General features: G+C 34.6%; 1 protein-coding gene across 3 annotated transcripts in view; it reads left to right on the top strand.

Annotated features, from left to right (window-relative positions):
- Positions 1 to 1191: 1191 nt before the first annotated feature.
- The window catches only part of LOC105251501 (RNA-binding protein Musashi homolog Rbp6), a 591643-nt gene continuing 575593 nt past the window's right edge, over positions 1192 to 17241 (top strand). For all 3 annotated transcript variants that reach the window (XM_025412217.1, XM_025412214.1, XM_025412215.1), the window contains exons 1-2: positions 1192 to 2197; positions 6165 to 6205. In XM_025412217.1, the coding sequence (XP_025268002.1) occupies positions 2133 to 2197; positions 6165 to 6205 (106 nt within the window). In that variant the 5' untranslated portion in view covers positions 1192 to 2132. The remainder of the gene's footprint in view (positions 2198 to 6164; positions 6206 to 17241) is intronic.

Raw genomic sequence — 17241 nt, 5'->3', positions numbered from 1 at the left:
ACGAACGAGGAAAACGGGCAACTATTAACCCCTTGCTTTCCATACTGGCAGTAGGTCGACAGTCACTTCCGCTTGTTTTTTTTTTTTTCGTGTAATTGGGTTGAACGATAAAACATGATGCATGCATGAAAGTCTGCATAAATCAGTATAGTCGAAAAAAATGCAATATGAAACATTTGTTATATTTGGTGAGAAATACTTGGAGGATGACAGAATTAAAATGAGCGATATTTGCATGGATTTTAAGGATAATTGGATACAAATGGAGAAATGTATCCGATAAAATGTTAAATTTTAATCATTAGTCGTTTAGTGCATAAAATAATATGTGAATAATATGATTGTTTTTGAAATGAGAGGATTCTGCACGTGCTTCATACGACACAATTCTTCGACTATCCTTTAACGATGATAAAACACGGTGATTACAACTACTTTCTAAAGACAAATAATTATTATAATCTCTGTTTATTACATGTTGCATAATGACGATATTTTTTTATTATTATTTCTTCCTTCAATCGCATAGCTGCATTTAATATCTTTTTACAGACAATACGAAAAAAGGTATGATTAAAAAAGAGGAGCGTATGAAAGATGAAATGAAAAAAAATAAGTAAATTTTTCACAATAGCCATTCGTTACTCGCACGAGGGTTGTGCTTTCGGTCGCGGGTCACGCGGAGGCGAGGAAGTGGAGCAAGTAGTGAAGGAGCGCGGGTGGTCGGCCTTCCTCGCGTGAGGATCACGCTAGTTTTTCTCGCTCGCCCGTGTTCGCGCTAGCGCGAATGTTAATGTTAGCGCTACCGCGAGCGAGCGAGCGAGCAGGCGAGCAGGCCGCGATCGGAGGCGGGTACGCGGTCGTGGCGTTCCCTTCTCCGCTTCGCGGCTAGCACGCTCCGTGGGGATGGCGCAAGCGCAATATCCTCTCCGTTCCCCTGTCGTCGTTACCATCGCCACGACCGCCACCATCACCACCACCGCCTTCGTCGCTGCTGCTGCTGCTGCTGCCGTTGCCGCCGCCGCCGCCGCCGCCGCCGCCGCCGCCGCCGCCACCGCCGCAGCCGCTGCCGCCGCCGCCACCGCCGCCGCCGCCGCCGCCGCCGCCACCACCGCCGCCGCCGCCGCTGCCGCCGCCACCGCCGCCGTCGTATGCCCCTCTCCCCGCGATGCCCCTTCCCCCCGCCCCGCGCCGAGAGCGCAGTGTCGCGTCGAACCTCTCGCAGAGCGCGTCGCACGTCCAAGTACCGGCCGCCGCCCGTCATCAGTAGTCGCCGTACCGCGCAGCCACGTAACCTCTCACCTTCTCCTTAGTTTTTAGTAGTCGGTAGTGTGAGGAGAGTGCGGAGAAAGAAAGAGAGAGAGAAAGAGAGAGAGAGAGAGCGAAAGGGAAGGAGAAAGCAATCGGCGAAGAGACAAGGGAAGAGTAATATCGGAGTCAAGAGAGCGAGCGAGAGGTCGACAGCCTTTTTCCCTCGTGTACACTCTATTTAGTCGTCGTCGTCATCATCCTCGTACTCGTCATCCTCGTCGTTGTCGTCGTCACCTTCACCGCTGTCGCTGTCATCGTCGTTGTCATCGTCGTTATTCGGCGCGACGAGCGCGGGTATCCTCCGGCCCGCAAAATCCGTTCGCGCATCTCCTTCTCGCCGTCAATAATAATCGCGCTCTCATTGTAGTGCCGCGCGCGATTATCAACATCTCCGTGATCCGCGGAGTGAACGAAAGATAAGTGGAGCGAGAGAAGGGGAAGACGGAAGGGAAGACGTAGAGGAAGCGTTTGGAAGAGTTTTTCGAAACGCAGCGGGAGGATCACCGGTGACGAGCAAGTTCCCAAGAAAATCTTGTGTGCGCGTCGTTGTGTGACAGCACCCCTTCACGCACGTCACGAGCATCACCGCGGCACGACGAGGCTCGCCGCTGCCGTCGGCGACGAGGACACAACCGTCCGCGACTGCGGTAACAACGCCAACGTCAACAACAACAACGACTAGCGCGACAACTGTAGTGGACAGCATCGCTCCGGACGGATACGCGAGCAAACCTCGACGAGCACCGTCGCTTCCACACCGGGCACGCGAGAATCTCGCGACGACGACGACGACAACGAGTAATCGTGCGCCGCGCGTCGCTATGGAGTCCCAGAATCAGGAGATCGTAGCAAGTGGCTCGCCCGCCGAGGTGCCGAACGATCCAGGGTACGGAGAAAGAGGGAAAACACGAGAGAGAATGCGGGAGGTTGTCACCGTCCACCACGTGAACGGCGCGGCCTCCGTTTAAAACTCCCAGACAACCCCGAAATGTTTCACTACATCGACCATCAACGATCGACCACACGAGAGAGAGAACGGATAGGGAGGGAGGGAGGGAGGGAGGGAGAGAAAGAGAGGGAGAATGAGAGAAAGAGCGGGTGCAAGAGAAGATGTGTGCATGCATGAATGCGTGGGTGAGTGTGAAAGGAGAAAGAGGATGGACGAGAGGGGGGAAAATGGAGCACGTTCGTTCTCAGTGCGTTGATATGATGCCGCGCGACGTTCGTTCGTTCTCGGGGAAATCTTGTGTTTTCTGTTATCCTGTTTCGTGTTAGTGCCGGTTGACGTCGGTCGCTTCCTAAAACGGATCGGTACTCTTGCCTCGTGGCCTCGACCTGAGGCCGGTCACCGTCGACGACGCGGATGCCGCCGTGGATCACGCATGGTGTTTATGTTTGCCGGGCGCATGAATATGCGTACCTCTCCTCGGACCGGTGGCGCCTTCTTTCAATGTTTGGTACTCCCCCTCCCCCGCATACTGCTTGAGGGCGGTTGCGGGGGTGGGAGTGGGAAAGAGGGTCAGATGAATGGAAAAGAAGGAGGAGAGAGGTTGAGGAGATGCCGCCACCTTCGAATCTGCCGCCAGCCGTCACACTTCACAGGCGCGAAAGAACGCGAAATTCTGGAATACGTACACATGTGAAGACACATGGAATACACCACGTCTTGTAATGGCCACGTGGTGAATCGAAATCTCTTTCAACGAAATCACGCGTGTATCTGTCACGTGATTGCTCCACTCCCCTTCTGAGCAATGTGCAGTGATCTTAAATTGAACGAGATTTAAAAGTTGCCGTCTTAATTATTCTTATATATTTGAAACGATGCGTGGTTTCGTTTGGATTTAGTTGTGGTTGATTAATCAATTATGTCCATGTCGAATAGATTCTATTCGTTAGATTCTTCTGGTTTAACATATTTTCTGATATCTCTTTAATGTTTAAGACAATGTGATAGTTTCATTCAATTTTGATTGCGCTTGGCGTGTGATAAAATCACACTTTTGATTATAATTTTACTTTTGATTGTGGAACAAGTTGATTGTTTAGATTGCCCTGTGGTTCATCCTATAATATCTTGAAAGTTTAAAAGATGTGAATTTCATTTAGTTTCGTTCATGATTATTGAATTAATCAAACTGTATTACTATTATTAACGCGAGATATCGATCAGTGTTCATTTTATACTTGATTTGATGTCTATTCGGTAGCGTTATATTTTTGATTGACAATTTGATTGAATCATATTTTTATTCTACGTACTGACGATCGTGAAATAATAAACAATTCGACTTTTCTTCTCCGGAAATTGCCTTAATGTATTATTATCCATTCAATTGCTTTTCATATAACGAGAAATCATGAATCTTCAATTTTGTGATGAATTTGGCCATTTATTTTATTTTTAATACTGCTGAAAAATGCAATAACTTCTATTTATGTTCAATTCGAATCACACATTTAATATACACAAATATATTTGCGAGAAGAAAATTATAAATGTATAATTTATTGAGTACATACATTCAAATTTTTTAAAATTATATTTCTTAAATATTTAAACCACGTTTGGCACGATTTTAAAGTCAGCAGGAATATCCAACTGTAGTATGTATCGTTGTTATATTAAAATTAATTGTGGAACTGATTATATTGATAAGAAAATAAGCAAAATTGATATTACAGTATAAAAATTTTGAATAAAATTTGACGTTTATTTTTCGAATCGATATTAAGTGTATTTTGAAACATGAATACATCTCCATAAAGTGATTCGAATGAAAACTGTATGGTATTAAAAAGTCTTTAATCACGTGTTTAAATTTTACAAAGAGAATTAAAGTATTGGAGTTTTGATACTTTCTAAATGAATGCATAAACATATTTACGATTTATATAATGTCTGACTATATCTGATTAAACTTTTTTAATAATCTAATGATAGTCTGCTTTAAATTTAATCATGCTTTAAATTCAATGATATCGAAATTAAATGTAGTTTATCTTGATTCATTTATCTTGTCGATAGATATATATATATATAATGCCAAACATACAGTCAACATAAAATAATTACATAACAATCGAGATATTAATTATTTTTATTCAAAGAGAAAATAATATTGAATGATATTAATATAAAACTTTATGATTTTCACATTGAAACAATCTCCAATATGATAACCAGTTCCAGATTTAACTTTCGCTGATTAGGAGCTAGAAAACAGTAGCCTACTTTGATTCCTCCAATTCGGAAGATCTATATGGATAGCTGGATGGCGATAGAACTAGGGAGAACGCGGGGGAAGAAGAGGTAGCAGGAGGAAAGGGAGAGGAGAATACGCGTGGGAGGAAGATGGCTATATCGCGGCCTCGGAAAATCGATGTTCAAATGCACCACCACGTGATTACGTCCACAAAGCGGGAGCGTTATCTCGGCGTGTAATAATGCGAGGCGCGATTATTTACGACGACGATGATGAAGAGCGAGCAGGAATGGGAAGGGGAGGAGGGGGTTTCTCGTTCGTGAGATGGGAAGAGGGAGGGGATCATGAATGAAAAGGATGGGAGGTCGTTTCCTTATCGACGCGCGCTGACGGATACTTAAGCCAGCTAATTAATGACGCGTACGTGGATCGATTATGGTCATTGCCGAGAACTTCCCCACTTACGGGAAGTGCGATTCGTTTCCTCCAAGATCGGCGATTACACCAGCGGGTGGCGATCTTTTCCGATCGGCCAGTTTATTTACAAACCCAAATGTGCCGCGTTCATGCGGCTTATCTAAAAAGTCCAAGTGCCGTCGTTTTTTTATCGTTGATGACCTTGATAGCAAAAGGTTTCTATCTAAAATTCTTTTCATGGCGCTAAAATTATCATAAAACTTGACAAACGCACGTTGTGCTCAGTCGTAGAAATTATTAGTCTCGATCATCATGTATATTATTTACTTATCGATCTTCATAACGACGCCCTATAATAATTAGCATTCATTAGTTTTTCCATGTTAGATTGATGAGCGATTGTTCATGTTAGGCTCTTTTTCGATAGAGAAATTTTAAACGAATTAATATTATTGTTAATTTCCTGTTATTGTTCAATTTTTTTGTTATATTCCAAGATTTAAGAATTAAAATTTTTTTTAAATAATCATAAAATTTGTTTCACTCTAAAAATTTAAAAAAAGATGCGAAAATTCGACACTGTAAAATATGGATTCTTTACTCTGATAATTTTTCAAACTTTGCAACTGTGATAAAAGATAAGTAAATTAGTAAAGTTTGCATCTAGAACATTATGAATATTACATTGCTTAGATCTAATTGTAATATTCTAATATTTTTTATTTATATATTCGTTTATTTTAATAACCTACTTCGAAAAAGTATAAGATATTGATAGATAGAATTGCACGTTAGCTAGCAGAGACAAAATCGAGATGGACAGAAACATTTTCATTGTTTCGGAAAAGAAAATAGCAGAGATTTGGTTGATGGATTAGTGGATTGATTCATTGGTGGATGTGTGAGGGAAAACGTATACGAGGAAAAGAAGGATATGGAACGGAGATGCCGGTCCGAGGAAGAGAAATGCGTTTTGGCGCGATCGGAAGATCCGGTCTTCGGGCGCGCCGTGATCGAAACGTGTTCGCGAGGAAAGACGAAACGAGGGTGTTGTTCGATTGTTGGTTGATGTGTGGTGACACCTGCTGCCGAGGGCGGGAGACTGCGCAGGGGGTCGCAAAGTAGTACCGGAAGTTACCCTCTGCTGGCAGTCTCCCCGCATCCGCTTCCTCTTCCGCCGATGACCCGCGACCGGATGGCGAGCCTGATGGAATCGTCTTTCTTTTCTAGGAAAATGTTCATCGGCGGCCTGTCTTGGCAGACCAGTCCAGGTATGTGACAGACACGTAATAGAGATCAAATCATGTCGATTTGACAATTCTGTGCGATGGATGCCAATGGCGGCGATGGCATCCACCGTTCGGTCAAGAACGAATCCCGTTTTGCAAGAGCGCTATCCGTGTTGCAGATATTATTTCCTTCTATACTTCTTCGATTATTATTTACCAACTTATACATAGACACCCGTTTTTCTCGCGATGTGCTGAGTATCATTGAAGAATATCATTATTGACAAGTTGAAAAGCGGCTTTTTTATAAGGACACCATTAACGGGAACTTAACTAACGGACTTTGATGACTGAATTCTTCTTTGAAAGTTTGAGTCTATTATATGTTGCGCTTTTCAAACTTTAATTATTATATTCAATAATTAAAATGATTAAATTTAAAATAACAATTAAAATTACGTTAAAAGAAGTAAAAGCAATTTTACATCAGTTAAACAACAAAATATTTGTTTATATTAAATGGAAATAATTTCCTGAAACATTTTAAAATAGTTTCGTTAAAATAATTTATAATTAAATTTTTCATTAAATTTTTACCAAGAAAATACTAAAGATTTGAAAACTCTTCTTTATTTTATAACAGAGAATAATGCCTCATATATCATCTCTTAAAAATAATTTTTTATAAAAAATATATTTATAACAGTATATAACAATTTTATCATCACATTGCGAAATACTGTTTTGAAATAGTCCATTATTTTTTAGAAAAAGTAACGTAAAAAATTAGCATTATTTATAAAAAAAAATATTTTTAAAAAATAGTAGCGAATGTTTCAGTTGCGGTAAAAATTTTGGCAGTGATTTAAAAATTATTTTACACTAACACTATTTTATAATTTGATACGTCCTCTTTTATTCCATGGCGAATAATATTGTTGAAAAATGTCATCAAAAAGTTGGAAAGAGTATGCTTTCTAAAACTTTAGGAAATATCAAATTTTTATATTTTTTACTATTTTACAACATGACGTATTTCTTTATTTTGTGTCATAAAGTGCGTTGAGAGTTATATATTTGCCTCTATAAAATACCTTTTTAAAAAGAGAAATATATATGAAAAAATGAATTTAATGTCAAATTTTACGCGTTACGTAACGACGGCTATATTTTTATAAATTTACAAAATTTAATTAATTTATAAAGATTATTATCTACGTTTACACATTTGGGATCTTAAACAAAGATAGACTCCTTTTCATTATATCTGCATTATATCTTTCTGCGATACAAAACATTTGGAAAGAAATGTTTCTTTAACGCTTAAGAAGAAAGAATAATGAGAAAACTCGAGTGATAGAACTAGATCTGTCTTGCATAAGATGTATCTTTAAAGAAATGAAAAACATATATGAAAAATTAATGTCAATCTTTATTATATAACATCACTTACATATATTTTTGCAAATTTTTTAAATTTAAAAACTAAAGATGATGCGACTTTTTGACACAATCGTGATCTTCCAAAATTTAAATAGTTTTATATAAATACTATCTTCTTACATACTATTTATATGCTTTTTATATGGGTCTCTTAAAATATACAGAAATATATGGTAAAAAGTACATTTTGAGAGAGCTATGTAAAAATGTGTGATGAGGAAAATGGAATATATTCCAATCTTCCTTTCTCTATCTCTGTTCTATAATATGCGATTAAATTTTATTACATTGGCACAATAATGATACATATACAATACGTCACTTTATAATACCGTCGAGAAAACTCATTACAAAATAAACGAACAGAGATGCTCACGGCTGTATTTTGCGGAATACTTATTACAGTCATACATTAGCGTCGGTTTTTTCGCGATATCTAATCAGATCGACTTAATGATGCCCGCGTGCTAATCTTATTCACTTTCGTTACCTGTACATTCGCATTCATTAAAGGTGTTGCCGACGATCTCTCAGTAAGATTGATTATATTTTGTCATGATAATAACGTTTTATAACGTTTTATACGTGAAAGTTTATTGAATTAAATTAAAATATATAAACATAAGATGATTGTTGTATAACAAAAAATATATTTATAATATATTCGTAAAATATATTGTATAAAGCATATTATCATTATTAATATTGTTTAAATAGAGGAGGAAAAATACTTATTATCATTGCTAATATTATTAAAGGTAAAGGACAATAAATATTATTATTATTATTATTATTATTATTGTTATACAATTATATTATTATTATATAATAATTAATAATATATAATATATTTTTATGTGTGTATGTGCTGTGAGATATAATTATTATTTGTGTAGGATTATGTAATACATAGTATACGATTTTGTCTTGCAATTATGTGTCGCTAGTTTTTGTTCCAATATTCTTCAGTAACGAGTTCTTTCAAGTATAGCTAAAAGAATGGAAGAGTACGAGGAGCGAACTCATTAGCGTTATTTGCCATTGTTGCATAAGTCGTTCTTCTATCTCGCATGTTTCTTGCCATCCCACTCGCTTCTCGCTTCGCTTTTCGCGCCACAATTCGCTTTCTTCGCAAACCATTTACAGAATGTAGACAAATAACTTTTATAAACTTCGTAGAAACGCCGGTACATGTAAGCTTTCGAGCAAAATATAAGGTCCGTGAAATCCCATGTTGACGTTCTAGGACGATAAAAGTTACTCATGTAACATGAATTCGTAAATTAACTTTCGTTAAACTTATACTCCTGCTGTTTACTCCTTATGTTTTAAATGGGTTTATTAATATTAAATTGCATGAAAATGAGGTAATCAATATTCTCTCATTAGATTTTCTAGCGCAAAATAGAGTTTACACAGTACCTCTGTTATATTTTCAAAGTTATTTGTATTGAGAAAGGATTAAGTTGCTTGTGCATTATATTGTCTACACATTCATGAAGTTTGTAAAATATCTATTTGCATTTTACATAATTGGAGAATGTATATGTGAAGTTTTTATTTTCGTATTTTTCTAGGATTTATAATGAACTCAATTTAAGCGTGCAAGTATATGATTAATATACTCCATTTAAAAAGTACACACGTTTAAAAGTCATTATAAATTTTATGATATTTATTTAAAAGTTTAAAATTAAAATTTTCCTAAAGCAAATTTTTTAAGCCACAAGAAGTATAAACATTTTTCAAAGATATTAAATAATTGCGATTTTCATACAAGTGAAACCTTAATAAATCATTCTTTTCTCTTGATATATATAATAAGAGAAATTTAATACATAATAAGAGCGAAAGTGTATAGATAAAATGTACATGCTTTTTTACACATTTTTTTACATGATACGATACTCGATCTAGAAAAGCAATAACTGATGAAATAATATTTTTCTTTGCGTGTTTGCTGCTATAACTCGACTGCGTACTGCTGATATTATTCGAGATGAATAGTTGTCGATTAAATTATTTACAACGTTGATTTCAACAACATTGAATATTCTTGTAAAGTGTATCAGTAATGATAATTATGTATAATTTAATTGTATTATTTTATTTATATGATTCTAATTAGCTTATTTTTATTAATGGAAAATTTTCTTATTTAACACAATATACATTTTTTAAAATATATTGAAATATACTGAATTTGCTCGGATATATAGGAATATGATATAAAGTTTACTATTTTATGATAGATTAATTCACGAATGATTCTAAATAATTCAGATTATCCTATCTACATTTATTATGTAATCTCCTGATTTATAATACAATACACTCTTCCTCAATGTGTGATTGATTTTATATCAAATTACCAGAGATATTCATTCATAGATAAATCGGAAATAATACCGCGATTAATTAATTATATAGCGTTAATGTGATTGTTACTAAAATTATTTAACTATTAATGCGATATACATTTGTCTTATTCGAGCATTTATTGAAATTAAATGTTAAGTTATTATATAACATTTGATCGAAAACATATACTCTGCAATTCATGACTGCTCATATAAGCGTGTTTCCTAACAAGCGCCACGACATCTTTGGCGATTCAAACATTAGACTAACGCTTTGGGACCAGTCCAGAGGTTGTGGAAACAATGTACACTACTTGGAGCTTACAAGCATGCGTCAGTTTACGCCTGATTTTCGTCACTCTCACCGAGAGTTAATGTACGAGGTTTACAGCTGAGAAATTGTGGCACAAATACAAACGTGCCTCGCGTGATTGTTCTGAATAGAGCAATTTCATGATATATATATCTTGTTCATTTTCGAAACTATTTTGCTATTTGATTTGAAGCAGTACGAATACAATACAGAAAATATATCAGCATTTATTTATTATATTCGCTTTAAAAATAAAATCGAATATAAATTTTCCAAACATAGAAAACATGACAACACACAATTGTAATGAATTAGTGTAATGAATTATTATTACCAATAACAAAATTTTATTTTTGACTTAATAATAATCAGACCTCGTAATATTTTTTTAGTTTGGAATTTCAGAATCGAAATAAAAGATATTTTAAGAATGTATTATATTAAAATGTAAAAGAATAGTCTACTTGAATTATTATTAAAAAAATTATTTAATTGATCAAAATCTTGTAATCGAGAGATTTGTACAGATATATGTAAATCTGTGAAATCTAGAACGCTTTAATTTTTCTTTTTCTTTATATTTTTCTTATAATTTATTTATGTTATTATGATATATATGTTTTTACTCCGAGATTTATTTATAATAATATAATACATTCTTGTCAGAGAATTTTTTAAACGAAAAATAAAGATAACGATTACAAAGTTAGAGATTAGTATTATTCTTTTTGCACGATAATGTATGGCATGCAAAACATGAACGAGCATACTATCGAATCTCACAGCTAAAGCAAGTCGATCGCAAAGTGCAGACGAGCGAAACCTTTGACGTTTCCCTGTCGTCGTTGTCGTTGTTGGCCTCTTTGTCCTTGTCGTCGTCGTCTTCGTTGTCGTCGTCGTTGTGGTTGCTTCCTCTGCCGCCATCCGCTTCGTCGTCGTCGTCGTCGTCGTCGACATCGTCATCGTTGTCGTCGTTGTCGTGGTAGTGTCTGATGCAATCGAGCGCAACAGACTCTACTCTCGACTCTCGCTATTTTTAAACGTAATTGCACCCGGCCATTTTAATGGGCGACCAGGCATAGACGGAGATAGAGCCACGACATGGAGAAATAACGGCAAAAATTCGCCGACAAATTTCACCGAGTGCATTAACTCGGATGAGAAGATATTGATATTTAATCGTTGCCTAGGGGGATAATTTCAGATGGGAGAAATTTTTATGCTTTGTGTAAGTGTGATTATTAACTTGTACAGATAATAAACATATATATTTGTGATTCATGTGGAATTTTCGCAAAAAAAAGTATAAGTTATTACTTGAAGAAGATACTCGTACTTGATATTACAATCGTACTCGATATTCGATAACGATACTTTCGTTTGATTAGCAAATGTCGATCGCATTTTGTCCATGTTCGAAGGTGACTGGATCGATTTTTAATTATCATGAATTATGCACTTTGCGATAAGATCACAATGACGAAGTTTGTCACGCGCCGCTCCGCCTGCTCCAGCTTAATGTGGAGCGAAACGAGAGACGTCAGTCGATTAGTCACAGAACACCGCCGTCGTCATCCCTAAACAACGCCAATTAGTACCACTCTAAAGCGGATTATAAATAGCACGTTAGATAGGTCTGGGTTGAATTAGACGAGCTTTAAGCCGTGTATTAATGTGAATGACGTATTTCGTATGAATGTGTGTTGTTCGACACATTTTTAGGTTAATTTCAACAAGTGCGTAGTAATTCAATTGCACCGACAATACATTAGTTAATTATAGTTATCGATATTTGATCGTTTCTGGATCATATAATTTAATTTTATAATATATGCACAGATCAAAATTTAATTAAATCGTTTATCTAATTTCGATTTAAGGTTTGGTAATAATTAATTTTAATACACATATAGAAAGAGAGAGTAGAGGGAGTATTTAATTAATTAACATAGAGAGAGCAAGGAAACATATATTATATATTTATATTTATTTGATTGATTTAATAAATTGATAGCTCTATAAGAAAGATTTCTATTAGGAGGATATTTCTTTTGCAAAAGTTTGCGATTTATAATTTTATATTCGATATAATTAATATATTTCATATTTCTCAGTTATTTATCTTACATTTAGTTTTATGATTTATAAATATTGAACAATTTTATACCGTATCAACAAAATATATTTATTTCGTACGATTGATGTCAACAACATGTGTGAAGATTTTTGCATCGTACTATAACTGGGTATTCAAAATATCGATGAACAAAATAAATACTCTCTTTTATTTTCCAGAAATATTAACGCAAATCGGGGCTTGTTTTGATCAGGAGCGGGCAAACGTTATTTCCGCTATATTTCACTGAAACATGCAGCACATACACACACAGTGCGGTATGGCAAATTTCGACCAGTAGAATGTATATATCCGTCGAATGCGCGACCTGTCGTGGCATCAGAAATATTATTCGCAGATGGATGCCGTTTATAATTTAACGAGTGTTTCAATAAATATTTTTCGCCTCGTAACGTTTTATCATCACGTGTTCACTGTTGACTTAACCATTGAATACCTTTCTTATGAAAAAAAATATATATTGATAGTATTATATATAAAAGTATTACTTGAAAAGAATATATATTTCTTTTTTTAGAGCGTTAATTATATATTAGTTTAAAACTTTATATATTTTATAATTATATATATATGATATTGAAGTAAGAAAAAAGTGAATCGAAATGTTAGATAAAATAATAATAAAATAAAAGAAAATCATATATTGAAAAATTATCTTGAAAATATAACATGAATTAGAGATATAATACATAATAATAAGATAAAATAAATAGAATTATCTTCTTCTAAGAGATATCTTTTTTATTTTAAGATTTAGGTGACATTTAGATAATGCTAGTTTTCTTCAAAATTTTATAAATTCATTTCTCCTCTCATATGGTTGTAAATATAATATTTTACAATAAGGTGAGAAAAACATATTTTAAAGGATTTATATTTTATTCTTTTAATAATGCATATATAAATTTTTATTTATTTTATTTTTTAACTCATTTTTTATTATTGTCCTAAATCTGTTACACTGTTGTTTTACAAGAAAAAAATTCAATTTCATAAAAAAATTGCAAAGAGTGCGGACAAGTGCCCATAGGTTTGTTGTCAAAAATTTTCCAAACATGAGATTGTACTTTATTTTTAGCTTAAAATGAAGTTTATATAACGCATAGATTATAAATATGCAAATTTCCAGATGGGCCGAGTTACCATTTAATATTTTCACTCTTATAAAAATTTTAATTTTTATTGTTATAAAAGATACTTATTTTATACCGGCCATTTTCTCTAAAACGATAATTCGGTCCATCTGGAAACTTGCATATTTGTAATTTACGCGTTATAAACTTTATTTTAAGAAATTTTAAAAATAAAATTTAATCTCGAGTTGAGAAAATTTTGGATAACAGTCTGCACTTTTTATTAAAATTGTTTACGTGGAAATTTACATGCGAAATTTATACTGCGAATTTAAGAATTAAAAGGTTTAAAAAAGGATTTAAATAGAATATATATATAGAATATAAGTACTATTTTAAAATTTTTAAAGCTTTATAGTTTTTAGAATGGGTTATAATTCTTATTTTATATCTCTCAAAACTTTAAAATTATCGATATCCCTCGACGTGGAAACAAGCATTTTTGTTTAGCTCAACTTTTTTAAAACAACGCTCGAGAGAAATGGCGGTATATCCTGCAACACTTTTGCACATAGATCTCTTTTCGGAAGAAACGAATGGATTGACAACAGTGAGCGTGGTTTTGAATATATGTATATATGGATGTATGTATACATCGGATTTATGTATGCATCGGCAGTCTTTCGCACGGTCGACGAACACTCTTATCCGTGAGCATCTCGTTTTGCCGGCTCGCAGATCTCGAACAAGAAACGCCTTGTGCCGATATGCGTATGTTAGAAAGAATCTCATAACAGTCGTTGCCTTTTTCCTTATCGGACAAAAATGTTGTCACGACGTGCTCCTTTTTTCCTCCTTCCTCCTTCTTCAGTCTCATATGCGCCGCAAAAGATAAGCCAAAGCTTAGAGATAAAGGGAAATATTGCATGCAATTGGAAGTTGCGAAAGGATAGTTAAAGAAATGAGATATACGTCATAATTATCATAATAATACATTTTTTTATAACGTGCTTAAAAAATGCTAAATATCTATCGCAAATCGGCACAAACCCGGAATCTCGAGTTTTCAATATTACTCTTGTGTCTATTTTTGGATAGAGATAATTAATGTTGTCATTATAATGTATAATCTGACGTATATGTGTGATCAAAGTACGGTGCAAGTATATTTACATCATCATGCTTCTTAAGATTGCAATCAAGAGTTTGAAAGAAATTTGCGATGCTATTGTGCTAATTATATAAAGTTAGTTGATACCATATAATACATATATAATCCATACCATATATAATTAATAAATATTAATATATATAATATTATATTAATTATTATTAAAATATGCTAAGTGTTACATTAATATAATTAACGTATTGAGGATTAATAGAAAAAATATGTTAATGATAAATGTATTGATAAATTAATAGAACAAATATGATTAGCTCTCGAGATCTTCTTTATTTACATACATATATTGCTTACACTGATCTGATATTCTTGGCTTTTTAAATAAATCCAAATAAGCTATAAACGATCTCGTTAACACCTAATCAAACGAAAGATATCACATTATGAATTTTTTTATGTATTCTAAATTTATTTTTTTCGATAATATTGCATAACAATTCTTTATCTTTGAATATCAATAAGTTCTCGTTTAAAACTAACGAATGGCGATAGAAAAAGTAGGACAAATCGCGGACTTGACCTAGATTACGATTTATTACAGCGATTCTTGATTTATTGTTGGTCATTTCAATCGAACATTAAAATTCAGGAGAAAAGTAAAAAAGCGCTGCATTATAAAATTTGAAAGAAAATTTACTTCACTAAAATATCATAAAAAATACTTCTATTTAATTATGTTCTACTTTAATTGCGTTTTAATTTTCAATCGTGATATAGGCTTTTTTACTTTATTATTATTGCAATTTTATCTGTTATATACATTAATTCACTTTTTCTTTTTCATTTATACGTATATTTGACATTTTCCAGATTATAATATTAATGTAATGCAATGTGGAGCGCATCGAGTGCACAGTTTAAATCATCGTTTACATTGCTATTGATTCATTGCTATTGATGCTGCGCAATAATATTTTAATTTCTCTCAAATAATGCGATAATCTTTATTTATAATTTTGTTTCGCGGAAAAGAAATGAAAACACTTGCATTTAAGATACATTGTTATTGCCTCACATGCTCCCATTTGCTACTAGGATATATTTGCCGAGTACATATAGCGCTTAAGTTGCGACTTTATTTAATGCAACTGCGAATTTTTCCCAGATTGGATTACAATGTTTTCATTTTATTAAAGGAACGCTCGCGTATTTAAAGGATCTATGTTAACATTTCTAAGACTAGCCAACAGTAAGTAATTATTAATAAGATAATCTCTTATATAAAATCTTATATAAAAGAAAGTAAAGTATAATAAATTAATTTTTACATTGGTGAAAGATTCGATATTCTGTTCCTTTGTAACTTTTTTCTCTCTAGCTCTGTACGTCATAGAATTTATTATTATTTGAAATCACCGTCAGTGTAAATAATAATAAGAAGCAGAAACGCACTGCTTCACGTAAATAGGAGTGGATTAAGCATAAATTCTTGCATTAAAGAGAGAGAGAGAGAGAGAGAGAGAGAGAGAGAGAGAGAGAGACCACAGTTCCGTAATGATTAATAATAATAACCGGCCATATATACGCTACATCTCCTAATAGAACCACCAGGATTATTACCTTTGACATTTCCGTTTTACGATACTGTAGCGTTTACATATAACAGCTGCATCCAATGCCTCACATGTTACGAATTGCAGTGGAATCCGTCCACGACGACGATGGACGCGGAGTAAGTGCATCGCGGAGTGCATCCCAGCGCATCGTTCCCACTGCTTCCCTCCCTCCCTTCCTCCCTCCTCCCGCTACCTATCCCGTCAGCGGTCGTTCGCGCCAGATGCTTCGTCGTTTTCTCCTGTCGGGCGCACGTGCTGCTCGTATCGTTCGTTCGTTCGGGCACCGGCCGTTCGGAGATTGTATGTACGAGATGGAGGAGGAGAGGACGGATGGCGCGAGAGGATCGCGTCGATGCGAGCATAAATGTTTATGCTTCGTGTCGCTCGATAACGTTCGTTATCGGCACTCTTTGGAGTTCCGTGTCGTGTCGTGCAGCTCATCGAGTCCGGATGCATTTTGACTTGAACCGCGAACAAAGCGCTATAAATCTTTTTTTTAGAGAGAGAGAGAGATAAAGAAAATAGGGAAATCGCATAGAAATCGATTGTCTTAAATGTAATCGTTTTCATTAGGTTTCGATAGCATGCATGGGCTTTATAATTCTTTAATGATTCCGAAGAAATCTGGAAAATTAATTTTTGAGAGATAATAAATATATATAAAGATAATAAATATATATAAATGGATGGAAGTTAAATAATATTAGAATTTTGAAAATTGTCCGAATCTTAAAAATCTGATATATATTTTGGTACTTTTAGAATTCAGAGGGAGAATTTTCAACATCATAAAAAACCAATGCACATATATAAATACGATATAATTGTATTCAAAAAGAATTGAAATATTTTTAATATTACTATGCGTTCATATTCATTTTTTTTAATCCATTGATTTGATAATCTATGTTTAAACTACTTTAAATAACATCATTAAGTACACCACAGTGAAAGCCACGGTAAGCCGAATTAAGATTCGCATCGCGTATTGTATTTGCGGCGACTAAAAG

This window comes from Camponotus floridanus, unplaced genomic scaffold (assembly GCF_003227725.1).
Source record: "Camponotus floridanus strain SB8 unplaced genomic scaffold, Cflo_v7.5 scaffold49, whole genome shotgun sequence".
Lineage (NCBI taxonomy): Eukaryota > Metazoa > Arthropoda > Insecta > Hymenoptera > Formicidae > Camponotus > Camponotus floridanus.
The sequence above is the reverse complement of the archived record's forward strand: the minus strand, read 5'-3'. Positions and strand labels throughout refer to the sequence as shown.